The sequence below is a fragment of the Neopsephotus bourkii genome, unplaced genomic scaffold (assembly GCF_033783945.1).
Source record: "Neopsephotus bourkii isolate Nb327-2 ecotype Australia unplaced genomic scaffold, CSIRO-AGI_Nbou_v1 NB_518, whole genome shotgun sequence".
Taxonomy (NCBI): Eukaryota; Metazoa; Chordata; class Aves; order Psittaciformes; family Psittacidae; genus Neopsephotus; species Neopsephotus bourkii.
Genome location: NW_026901019.1, coordinates 323236 through 336726, shown reverse-complemented (window position 1 = coordinate 336726; position 13491 = coordinate 323236). Strand labels below are relative to the sequence as shown.

Here is a 13491-nt window from a genome sequence, read left to right as displayed (position 1 = left end):
ACTGCTTCAAAGGATAGAAGATGTGAATGGGAAAGCCATTATAGTGTTTAAAGATTGTTCATGAGTTAGTCACATTCGTTCTTGTAATTGTTTTGTACAGTTTGTATTTGTGTTCCTGGAGGTGTAGGCTTACAGGAATTGTTGATTTTATTTTTCTTTGTTAAATTAACCACCTCCCCCAGCTTTACTGTGTGTTTTGGCTTTGGGCTGGTTTCTGCTGGGGTGGTTTTCTCCTTTCTCTGAAAAATAGAAGGGTCATATAGAAGCAGAAGTCCTCATAGTGCTCTGGTTTACCACGTAATAAAGTCTTGCTGAAAGTGTGATTTGAACTACCTAATTGTGGTTCTACAGCCTTGGGGGGGTAAAGTAGAATGAGAAGGAGTACCTGGTGTTTACTGGCAGTGTTTTCATGTGCATGTATGAAGCACGTGAAGGAAAACAGTAGGGGATGGATTTGGAATGAGGAATTTACAGTTCTTAATACTACATTCTGAATTACTTGCTTCACTACAGATGTTGTCAGACAGGTTGAAAAAGTCTTGAGAACCAAGCCAATGTCACTAATGCAGATTTAAATGAGAGGCTGTGCAAATTATTAGTGAGGGAGGTAAACAGATGTAACATACTAAAATTCAAGAGTTATGAAAAGAGCAAGTTATTAAACTATTCAAAACATTCCTGTAGTTACATTACTTGATGTGGAAGTAATTTAAGCTACTTTTGACTGGAACTAGAAAGCACGTTAATATTCTTCACTTCTTGGCTTGTTCTTGGTTTTGTGCTGCCTTTATAGAATATTTTCCTAATGAAGTGATGTTTTGCTGTTTTAAACAAGCTGATTTGATCCCTCTGCCAGTATTTGTGTGGTGATACTGGCTTTTGTCTTTGGTTTTGACTACTTAAGTACTTTTCAGTTGTCCTTGGCTTAGCAGAACAGAAGGAAGGCCTGGTGGACCTTGAAGGAGGTTTTTAAAGCTTGGGCCTTAATACAGGGTGAAAAAACTCCCATTAAAAAAGCATGCAGAATAGCATTTCACTGCTAGTTACCTAGTGCTGTTTTGTATTAGTGATGGAACTGTATAAGTACATGTAACTTCAGCTTTTGGGTCAGGATGAGGTAACACATGAGGTGTACACATAAGCTGTTGGAAATGCCCATTGGAAATTTTATGGGGGACACAGGAAATATCTGCAGTTGTATTCAGCTGACAGTGGTAGAGGAACAATACTGAAGATTAAAAGGCAGAGCTCTTCAGACAGTCTGATTTCATTTGTTGTTTGTAGAATAGTTTGTTGTGGATGTTATTTGATAAATAAATAAAACTGGTATGGAACAGACAATGCAGACTAAGGTTGTTACGAATACAAGGTTGAATACCTCAATGCATAACTTACGTGTGTCTCTGTGGTATGCTCTGAGATCTACTCTGTCAATTTAGAATCATAAACTGAGGTTTAAAGAGTCTGTAATGTTGAGATTCACCAAAACCAGCTTTTACCCACTGATTGACATTGTTGGTTGATTCTGGGTTTTGTTTTAAGAACTGAAAGCAAGTACCTAGTATGGGTTTGTGGGTTTCACTGTTAGTTAGTTTCTAGTTGAGTGAAAATTGTTCCCACTGTACTGCTTCAGTTCATGTAGACTAAGAGAGTCCATAAATCAATGCTGTTTGTTTTCATGTGAAAATTAAAAAAGCCACAGCTTCATCTTTATTTTGTTGCTCTTTTTCTCCCTACTTGTTCAGAATTCTTCGGACTTTGTGTCGAAAACTTAAGCTCCCAGAATCCTTTGAATTTCATCACTTAGCACGGCTGACTCCAGGTTATGTAGGTGCTGATCTGATGGCACTTTGTCGTGAGGCAGCTATGTGCACAGTGAACAGGGTCCTGATAAAATCTGAGCAGCAGGAAAAGAAACATACACACGCTGGAGGAAATTCAGCTGAAGAAAGCATGGGAATAGGAACAGACATCCTGGTGGAAGAGAATGCCAAACAACTAGAACTACCTCCTAAGGTATTTGTTCATTGAAGCGTGTGCCTCTGAAGGTATAACGTAAATCTTAAGAATTGAGCCATTTTATAGTTGGGAAAGTCATTGCTCATAAATCCTTAAACATCTGTGGCAAATGTAATTTTAGATTTAGCAATAACAGCTCTTAAGTCAGAAGCTTAACTCCAAAATGACCCATATAATGGGTCTGAGTAAGTGGCTCCCAAAACCTACACCTTCTAAAGATAGTATTAATGTTTTATACAAGGTGTGGTTTTTCCTTTGGGCTTTTCATTGTTGTTGTTTGTGTTGTGTTGTTTTGTTTTCTAGCAGACCAGAGGTTAAAATAGTGGCTATATCTGTCTTCAGAAGTAACAGAATGTTAAGAATATCAAATGCACTGAGTTTTTATCAAGCTGTTTGCTGTGCCCTTAGTGAAATATCTATTATGATGCCTGGGGCTCTTTCCTCACCTGCTATAGTTACAGGTAGCCAAAAATAGGAAGTACTTATGCAGTCTACATTTTTCCCTCCAGCTGTATGATTAGTTGTGGTAAATCACATGTGGCATCTCATACCTATAGCAAGTTTGAGGGAGAGGTATCTATCCTGTGGAAAAGTTGAGTTAGCAATGTGATTTGAGAAAGTATTTGTTCATGTGCAGCACAGCTGGAACTCTGTGGCAAAAAACAGCATTTCCAGTGCCCGAATTATTCTGTGGTGCAAGTAACATGCTGTTGTCAGTGAACCAGACCATCTTTATCTAGAAATTCTTGGCCCTACTTGTCAGTATTCAGAGGATGTATGTGCCTTCATTACATGTAGGTTTCCTGAAGATTTGTCTGGAGAAGTAAAATGAATTGGTTTTAAATCCACTTTGTAGTCAAATTCTGGTTTTAGAAGGACTGTCAAAGAAAAGTGCTATTGCCATTAACAAAAAAAAGTGTAAAAAGCTGTAGTAAGCTTTTGTATTAGAATAACATCATCACACTGCAATAACTCCCAGTGTTTCCTGGGGCCTGACGTAGTCAAAAGAAAGCAGGAAGGGGCAGGTAGTTGCAGCTTTTATCAACATCACCATGATCAAAGGGGTTATTGAGGATGAGGAAGTCTAATCCTAACAGAGCCGTATTTTGATAGCTGGCAGGAGGTTGACATAGTCTAATACAGGGCATTGTCATTAAAACCATTATATTATGTTTATAATGGGAAACTAAACATACAAAGCCTTTAAAAATCATTCACACAATTCAAGTAAACAAACTCAGTGGTCTTGGCTATTTCAGAGGGTTTTTTTAATGGTTCTGTTAAATAGAGAAGGCTTAAAAGGATTATTGGGCGCTATGAAGACTTTCTTTGTGGTCAGTTGTAGAACTATCTTAGTTGCAACAAATAGGAAGAGATACATTACCCATATACTGCTATAGGAAAAATGTGGAAACTTAACAGGGTTTCTTACCATTTTTCTCCCTCTATCTTATAAATGAAACCTCTGGTATAGTTTTCTTGTGGTGCACTATCAATTGGTTTTGATACAGCCTTTCTGTATGAGAACCGGCATGTATTTGTTGTGCAACTATAAAGTTCTTTGATCAAGTATCTTCTCAGTTTCCCCAATAAGGATCCAACTGGGGAAATTGGAATGTACCTACCTGGGGCACTGTGATCTGCAAGATGGGACAGTGTTGAAAAGTATTACCCTGTGTGTCTGTTCTGTTTGCTCAGACTTTATCAGAGCCTTACTACAGAACCAGGTCTAATCAGACTGAGGAAATTAGTTGATGACTTGGAATCAGATTGTGTTAAATAAAAGTGCATTATCTAAAAGTGTTTATTAAGAGTTTTAAAGGTTTATATGTAACTGGATATTCTGCAAATTGTTGGGATTGTGCTGTTCAGCAGTTATTTGCTTTCTCTTAAAGCAATTTGTTATTAAAACCAGAATTAATACATATTAGACGTTTTGGAAATTTCAGCATGGAAAGAACTTTTTCCTAATCAGTGTGGGAGAAACAGCGGGAAGAATTTGAAGACAAAGTACATGTGCTAGCTCTGTTTCTGTGGTATCTAAATCAAGGCTGTAGTCTCTCAGCTCAGTGCTTTCAGAAGTGTTACATGTACATAGTACTTTCCTACCATTACATTTTTATCATTAATGTTACTTTTGAATGTTGTTTTGCATATTTTATATGTATCATGCATAATTTGTTGAATAATAATTAATATTGCATTTGAAGAAAGTATTGCTTTGAAAAAGCCCTTAAACAATGGTTCTTAAAATCTTATCCAGTGCATAACCTTATTATTTCCTTTTCCATATATCCTCAGGATGAATTGCAGAGGCTTTTGGATTTGCTGAAGAAGCAAGACCCCTTGCCTGAGGAGCAGCTGCAGAAGCTGTGCATTGAGATGAATGATTTTATTGTTGCACTGTCATCTGTGCAACCCTCTGCCAAGAGAGAAGGCTTTGTCACAATTCCTGATGTGACATGGGCAGATATCGGAGCCCTGGAGGATGTTCGGGAGGAGCTGACTATGGCAATATTGGTATGTCTTAATCTTACTTGCAAAGATTTTGTCTTTGCGCTTCCCTCTGTTTTGGAAATAAAGCTATGCTTGTTTGGTTTTTGAGATTTATTGAAGGTATAATAATACAAGGTGCTGCCCATGAGTTCTAATATGCTACAACCTAGGAATTTTGCAACATCTTCATTTAAAACTTCGTTTGTCAGACTTCTCTAATTGGCTTTCAAATTCATTATGAGTCTGGTACACGTGTTTAACCTTTCACTTACTGAAAACTGCAAGCATGAAAACAGTATGTTCTTCATTACTGAACCTTAAGTTACCTAAGAATTTTGTACCAACAACCTTAGTTATGCAACTGCCACAAAAAGAATTGGAAACAATTTAGATGGGAGGTTAGCAGTCTCACTGCCAGTCAGAGGGCATCTTAGCACTAACACCTTAGGATGAGAACTTACATAAATATAATCTTTGCTTCTCAGTAATGGTACAAGATAATAAGATGCTGATTGACTGTTTATTCTTTTAGCCTGTAAAGAATTGGCATTAAAAAAAATCTTGTGAAGTATTTTTAATCCAGCTGTAACTGAAATGAAAAATCCCATGCTAGCTGTTTGTCACAGGTAATGATGATGATTTCTTTTCTAGGCACCTGTGCGAAACCCAGAGCAGTTTAAAGCTCTGGGCCTCACTACTCCAGCTGGTGTCCTCCTTGCAGGGCCTCCTGGATGTGGCAAAACGCTGTTAGCTAAGGTAATACATTTTCTAAACACAGAATCATAGAATCAACTAGGTTGGAAAAGACTTTCAAGATCCTCAAGTCCAATCATTCCCGCCAAGTCTGTCACTAAACCATATCACTAAGGGCCTCATCTACACAGTGTTTGAACATTTCCAGGGATGGTGACTTCACCGTTTCCCTGGGCAGCCTGTTCCAGTGTTTTTAAAAGTACTGGAGAATCTTGAAGTGGATGTTTTTGTAGGGATGAGTGAGTCTGGATGAGACTGCCAGAAGTTGGGCTTTTGCACCTCCTCTCATCAAAAATTAAATTTGGGCCTCTGTGCTAAAGTTATGTGATCTTCTTGTCATAAAATTGCAATTCTGCTTGAATTGATATGGAATTACTGCAAAACTTGAAGGAATGAAGTTGGTGAAGAAGAAAATAGCAAAGATAGAAAGAAACTTTATTATAGATAACCACTTGTATGGAATATTTCACTGTAACTAAATTGTATACTTGGAAGTAGCCTACACCCCATTACATTTACATAGTTTTGTTTATTTTATTTACCTGACTGAAAATACTTCTGTCTTCCTTCTCCTTGGGGCATTTGATTTCTTATGGCTTCCCCATGTAGATGCAGATAATCATTCCAGATTGTCACTCATCTTTGTCTTCAAATGCTCTTATGTAGTTGAATATCTCTTTAATTCCCACTAGTTACTGAGACTTCTTCAGCTAAAATGGGGGAGGACACCGGGCTGTGAATCTGGATCACTGCCCCATTAAAGAGAGAGAACAGCTTGCTAAATTTCCTGCCTCCCTTCCCAGTCTTCATTGCCTATAATTGTACATGTTTTGTGTATTTTGCAAACAGTTGATAACTGTGTTCACTCCTTTAAGGTTGTTTATTGCTGCATGGACAGAACCAAAGAAAACATGAAAAATGTGTGGTTTATATAGACATTATCTTTATTTCTTTTGATAGGCTGTGGCAAATGAGTCTGGACTGAACTTTATATCTGTGAAAGGTCCCGAGCTGCTAAATATGGTATGCATTAATCATTGTGCTTTTGTTATTTACGGAATTCTTGTCCAAAGCATGGGGCAAGCAAAGTTCCTGGTAATTACACAGCTGATACTGGTGCAACTGAGGTTGCCTCATCTAACCTCTGCTTAAAGTTTTTGGCTTTTTGCTTTACACATGAACAACTTCACTGCTATCTGGGTAGATTTAAATATGTTTCTCGGTTTAAATTACATGGCAGATGGAGCCTCCTTGATTGAAGTAGGATTTCTAAATGACCAACTACATCCATCATCGCTTTATGCAGATCTGGAAAAATAACAACATTTCAAATCTACAGTGAGAACAGCTCATGATCAGGAACTTTTTTGTTCCCTACCGTCAGTCCCCCTGTCTTCAAACAACTACTGTATGAACTTCATATGTTCATTGTGTTCAGATTGCTCACTGGGTTTGTCTGTGAACAGCTGAAGAACAACAGGGCCTTTAATGAAGATTGTATTTGTGAATCATAGAATCATTTATGTTGGAAAAGACTTGTAAGATCATAACTGACTGCCAAGTCTACCACTAAGCCCCATGTCCGCAAGTGCCACGTCTTAAATACCTCCAGGGATGGTGATTCCACCACTGCCCTGGGCAGCCTGTTCCAATGCTTAACGACCCTTTCTGTGAATAAATTTTTCCCAATATCCAGTCTAAACCTCCCCTGGTGCAACTTCAGGCAATTTCCTCTTGTCCTACAGCTTGTTACTTGGGGAAAAGAGACTGACTCCCACCTCACTACAGCCTCAGTTCCCTTAGCTGTTCTTCATGAGACTTGCGCTCCAAACCAGCTTTGTTGCTGAACTTTGGACATGTTCCAGCTCCTCAGATGTCTCCTCTGTAGTGAGGGGCCCAGAACTGAACACAGTATTTGAGGTGCGGCCTCAACAGTGCTAAGTATAGGGGGATGATCACTTCCCTGGCCCTGCTGGCCACGTTACTCTCATCAGCAGATTCATGGCAAGTTAGGTTTATTCCCCAAAGAGTAGAGAAATAAAAAAGTTTAAACTCTGAATGTACTGCAAACTGTCATAAGTGAGCTAGGGACAGTTCCTAAGTAAATCTTGCTCAGTAAGGACATAGAAACAGACTGTTACTGAAGTAAACTGGTTAGCAAGTTGCACTTCTCCCTTGCAAAGCACCTCAAATACTGTTTAAAACTGATTTTTTAGCTTATTTTGTTTTAAATCAAAATCTTCACGTCTGAAGTTGTTTCACTGTGATTTGTCTTTTGTTCTAGTATGTTGGTGAAAGCGAACGTGCTGTCCGTCAGGTATTCCAGCGTGCCAGGAATTCAGCCCCGTGTGTTATATTCTTTGATGAAGTTGATGCTTTGTGCCCTCGCAGGTCTGACCGTGAAGTGAGTCTGTTGTAAAATATCTCCATAAATGTATTACCTCAGTTTCAGGTTTTGTGGCATTGTGTTAGCAACATAAGCAACCAGAAGGATGCTACATTCAGTATCTCTCAAGAAAAGCAATCCAAGAGGCTTTCTCATTGTTGAGGAAAAATGTATTGGTCAAATTTTATGAAGCTTAATTTCTTTCTTTTACTATGCATATATAGAGAAAAATTACCTAGAGAACGTGTCTGTATCTACCAAGTTGGCCGTGCAGAGCAGCAGGAGAAGACGAAGTGTAGTTCAGTATCATGTTTCATTTATGGCCAAATCTGATACCTGTATGCAACTGTAATGCTTGCGTGAAGTTTGTACTTATTTGAACAACATGAACTGGGTCATGAAAATACCCGAGGCAGGAGTGTAAATGGAATGCATTAGACTTCAGAGCTATTCCACGTCTGAGGTTTTCTCTATTAAGCACTCAAACCATATTAGTAGAATTTAACTTAATTAGAATTGAATGCTAAGATGATAAAAATAGTAGAAATCCAGAATACAGCTGCGTTGAAGGTGTGAGAAACTGAGTAGTGTTTTGGGACAGAGATTTTGTTTCTTTTGCTTTGAAATATTCATATTCCCACTGTATTCTCAATTTTGTTAACGCATTTCTCCATTTAAAGTCAGGAGCCAGTGTCCGAGTAGTTAACCAGTTACTCACAGAGATGGATGGTCTGGAGAATCGTCAGCAGGTTTTCATTATGGCTGCCACAAACAGGCCAGGTAAGGACCCAAAAATCATAAACAAGAGAAATCAGAACTCTTAGGTTCTCTTTAAGGAAATCATGCGTTCTTACGTATTTGAATTCTACAACTAACCTTGTTCTGACTTTAAAATTACAATGTCTCTTCAAATCCAAATCTTTCCTGATCAGTTAATCTGTTCCACATTCTTGTGACAGTGTAAGATGAAGGAACCTCACTCAAATGCATCTTACTTAGTATCTGTTATCATTGCTATAAAATGCTTTAAAAGACCTTTGGCCTATTGGACTTGGATTATCTTCTTGGAACATAACATTCTAACTAAAACATGAATTTTGTATTTTTTGCTGCTTAAATTGATTTTTTTTTTTTTTTAATCTCGTACAACCTTACAGTCTTTTGTTTTAATTTTTGTTTGCCTTGAGGGACCTGTCTCATGTTAAATCATTTTCCCTTTTGCCTATCTTTTGCTTCTTGGGCTTCATGTTCTGAACTTGGTTTCCCCCTTGAGTTCTTTGCATCATGGCAGACCTTCTACGTGGTGACATATTATCAGAAAATGCTTAAATCTGTATCTGCTTGTAGATCATCTAGTTCCAACTCCCTGCTGTGGGCAGGGACACCTTCCACTAATGAGGGTTGAACTAGTATTTGAAGGAAGCTGAAGGAGATTTGTAAGGCAAATTGCAATCAGCAATGTATTACTGGCCAGTGACATTGATGAAAAAAGTGAATTTGAGGTTAAAATGCCAAACATAAAGAAAATTCAAAGGCAGGGATAACAAATCTGATAACCAAATGAAAGTGTGTATCTACGAATTCTATAAATAGAAATGAATTCTATCTTGATAAAGGAGTTGTTTTGCCAACATGATAAAACATCTGTTTTCTGAACAGCAGAGCCTGGCACATCTGGTTTTTGTTAGAGGAGGCAATTATCTTTGCAGTTTGGATGAGTATCTGGCTTCAGAAAGATGTCAGCTGTGAATAACGCCTAGGATACGTTTAGACTACAGGCTTCTGCTGTGATGCCTGTATTGCGAAGAAACATAACTTCTAGTTGATGCAGCTTTATCAGAGCAATTTTTTCTTTGGTGCAGTTTATTCACCATTTATTGGTCTTCTGAAGAGGCAGTGTTCACCAAATTAAACTCTACTAGCATGGTTTAGGTGCCTAATAGGAGCACGCTGCAAATAGAGAACACTGAGGTTCATGCTAGTAAAGCAGTCTTACCACCCTAAGAATGAAATGTTCAAGCAGAGACCTGAAGGAGAAACATTGCTTATATTGACTAGTATATTTAAATAAATCCCACAAAGAAAGTTGGGGCGTCTGGAAAGCTCTTTTGCTTGGAAGTCTGACATGGTTATGAAAGATTTTTCTGTCATATTTGTGTGCAGTAATGGAGCTGGGGGGTTGTAATGTAAATCTGAATAATATATGTGTCCCAGCGGATCCTTCCACTGGATCTCTATTGTGAACTGTGAGATCTCATCTTTTTTTAATCCATGTTAATGGGAGAGAAAATGGCTTTTTAAGCTGCTGCTTTTTTAGTGTGGTTGCATGCATGTTAGCTTTTACAGTTGGTTGCTGGTGCTGTTCATGGCGTAGTATATGTTGTCAGTATTGTAGCCTCAGAGACCACTATGCCAAAAGAAGATCCTTCTCTCATAAAAATATTACTGTTATTATAAAGAATAACAGTACTAGCAGCAGGGTAGCAGTTGTGGCATCAAGCTATGTTCCTGGTGCAGCTGTTCCAGTGAGATGCTAGTACCTGTGACAAGGGATTATTGTGACATGGTGGTGGTTTATAGACCCCATGGCTGAAGACTGCCAAATTCTTTTTTTCTACTGGCTTTTAAGGACTTGGAACACTCTAATTTCCATCTTTACAAAAGGGCAGACACAGTAGATTGCATATGGTAAACAAAGGAACCAATCTGCAAGTGGTAATTCTTCTTCTGAAATAAGTCTTTGATCTACCCTAAAAAGTAGGATATTTGACTGTTTTTTGCACTTACTCGGTGACTTTGAAAGTCCTCTGTGGACCTTTCTTGACTACTGCTAAATTAGCAGGGATGCAGTATTCCCAACTCAATCTCTTTCCACCTAAATGCAGAACCAATGTTAAACTTCGTCTGAAGAGGATTAAACTTTTAAAGCACTCAATGTCATTAAAAAGAGAGAGAAGAAAAAAGAGGAATGTCATGTCCTCTTAGAAGCTTTACGGGTCAGAATATTACATTCTTTTTCAGTCTACTCCTTTCCCCAAATCCAAGACTAGTGATTTACAAAACCATCAAGCACAACTAAGGTCTGTAATTTGCCACAATTTCCTAGTTACCAGTGTGAGCTTCACTGTTGGATACTGCTGCTTTCTGCTCTTTTTTTACTTCGCCAGGCTTCAAAGATTTACAAACTCTAATTTAGAGAATTGCTGCGTTTATGTAGGATCTAAGGAACTTTATGTAACCTGAGAAAACATCAAGAAATCAGTAAAATGCTACAAAGTGATAGTGATTTAAGCTTGATGTAAATGCTGATGCTGTCTTTGCTTTTATTTATGGTCTTTTTCTCTAGCTTTTTGTAATGAATTCCTGCAGGAATTCCCATGTGAGTTCTATTTTTCTTTAGCAAGTTTGTTAGTTTTCTAGAGCCAGTCACCTGAATCACATGTTTTGAAACACAGTAGAAAACTAATCTTCAGCCTCCGATAATGGTTCCAGTTTTGGTTTGGGGTTTTTTTGTTTGTTATGATTATATCTGTTTATACGTGTTCTGGAATGAAAGGCAAGATAAGATCTAAAAAAAGCACCTAATATGTGAGGCATGGAACAGTTTCTTTCATAATAGCTCCAATTCACACAAATTACATTTCTGCATTTCACCAGCCTTTAAACATTATGTATCTTTCACAGTAATTTTAGGGGAGTTCGTTTGTTGTGTAGGAGCAAAATTGTTAACTGCAGAGTTCATCTAGAGTCTTAGAGAATCTTTCAGGGCTTCTGGAACCTTTCTGAGCTCCAGAATGTCACAAATGTGAGGACCTAGGTCTTGTATATGTCAAATCATAGAATCATATCATAGAATAGTTGGGATTGGAAAGGACCTTAAGATCATCCAGTTCCAACACCCTGCCATGAGCAGGGACAACTCACACTAGACCATGTCACCCAAGGCTCTGTCCAGCCTGTCCTTAAACACTCCCAGGGATGGAGCATTTACCACTTCTTTGGCCAAACAGTGCCAGGGCCTCACCACCCTCACAGTAAGGAACAACTTCCTTATAATCTTAGAAGCTGTAGTGACTATAGCAGAAGTTTGATGGATTCTGGTGTATGCACAGAATTTTGTAAACATTTTTGACCCTTGCACAGTTCAGATAAAATATGAATAATCAACTGGAAATGAGTGTGAGACTACCAGATTTTATTATAGGACAATAGAATGTCATAGAATCATAGAATGGTTAGGGTTGGAAAGGACCTTAAGATCATCTAGTTTCAACCCCCCTGCCATGGGCAGGGACACCTTGCTCTAAACCATTGCACCCAAGGCTTTGTCCAACCTGGCCTTAAGCACCGCCAGGGATGGAGCATTCACAGCCTCCCTGGGCAACCCATTCCAGTGCCTCACCACCCTAACAGGAAAGAACTTCCTCCCTTATATCCAGTCTAAACTTCCCCTGTTTCAGTTTTAACCCATTACCCCTTGTCCTATCACTACAGTCCCTAATGAAGAGTCCATCCCCAGCATCCCTATAGGCCCCCTTCAGGTACTGGAAGGCTGCTATGAGGTCTCCACGCAGCCTTCTCTTCTCCAGGCTGAACAGCCCCAACTTTCTCAGCCTGTCTTCATATGGGAGGTGCTCCAGTCCCCTGATCATTCCCGTGGCCTCCTCTGGACTTGTTCCGACAGATCCATGTCCTTTTTATATTGAGGACACCAGAACTGTACACAATACTCCAAGTGAGGTCTCACAAGAGCAAAGGGGCAGGATCACCTCCTTCGACCTGCTGGTCACACTCCTTTTGATGCAGCCCAGGATATGGTTGGCTTTCTGGGCTGGAAGCGCACACTGAAGCCGGCTCATGTTCATTTTCTCATTGACCAGCACCCCCAAGTCCTTCTCCACAGGGCTGCTCTGAATCTCTTCTCTGCCCAGCCTGCAGCTGTGCCTGGGATTGCTCCCACCCAGGTGTAGGACCTTGCACTTGGCATGGTTAAACTTCATGAGGTTGGCATCAGCCCACCTCACAAGCGTGTCAAGGTCCCTCTGGATGGCATTCCTTCCCTCCAGCGTATCAACCGAACCACACAGCTTGGTGTCATCGGCAAACTGGCTGAGGGCACACTCAATCCCACTGTCCATGTCAGTGACGAAGATGTTGAACAAGACCGGTCCCAACCCCGATCCCTGAGGGACACCACTCATTACTGGTCTCCAGATGGACATTGAGCCATTGACCACAACTCTTCGTGTGCAGCCATCCAGCCAGTTCTTTATCCACCGAGTGGTCCATCCATCAAATTGATGCCTCTCCAATTTAGAGACAAGGATGTCACATGGGACCGTGTCGAATGCTTTGCACAAGTCCAGGCAGATGACATCAACTGCTCTGCCCCTGTCCCTCAGTTCCGTAGCCCCATCATAGAAGGCCACCAAATTGGTCAGGCAGGATTTCCCCTTGGTGAAGCCATGCTGGCTGTCACCAAGCACCTTGCTGGCTTTCATGTGCATTAGCATGCTTGCCAGGAGAATCTGCTCCAAGATTTTGCCAGGCACAGAGGTCAAAGGATTCATGCAAAAATACCTTCAATAGAATTTAATGAAGAGGATAACATTTTGCAGTAGTTTGGAGAGCAGTATAGCAAACTGAAATACTACATCATTCTCTAGAGGCTAGTGCCTGTTCTAACCTTTAAAAACAAATCAAGGAATGGAGGTACTCTAAATGTCTTACATACTTCTGCCAAATTATTTGGAAAATAGTACTACTGTTTTCTAATGACATAGTCATCACTGTTGACTACATCAGAAAACCAAGATGGAAAGTTACTAGGCATTTCT

The 13491-nt window shown here is 39.5% G+C and overlaps 1 protein-coding gene across 8 annotated transcripts in view; it reads left to right on the top strand.

Moving 5' to 3' along the window:
- The window catches only part of NVL (nuclear VCP like), a 42030-nt gene that overhangs the window by 13455 nt on the left and 15084 nt on the right, over window positions 1-13491 (top strand). For 7 of the 8 annotated variants that reach the window (XR_009725011.1, XM_061350465.1, XM_061350464.1 and 4 more), the window contains 6 exons: window positions 1746-2016; window positions 4321-4539; window positions 5167-5271; window positions 6229-6291; window positions 7553-7672; window positions 8335-8434. Coding sequence is in view for 7 of the 8 variants with exons in the window: in XM_061350465.1 (XP_061206449.1) it covers window positions 1746-2016; window positions 4321-4539; window positions 5167-5271; window positions 6229-6291; window positions 7553-7672; window positions 8335-8434 (878 nt within the window). In the remaining variant the exon portion in view is untranslated. The remainder of the gene's footprint in view (window positions 1-1745; window positions 2017-4320; window positions 4540-5166; window positions 5272-6228; window positions 6292-7552; window positions 7673-8334; window positions 8435-13491) is intronic. The other variant, XM_061350461.1, reaches the window with a different exon arrangement.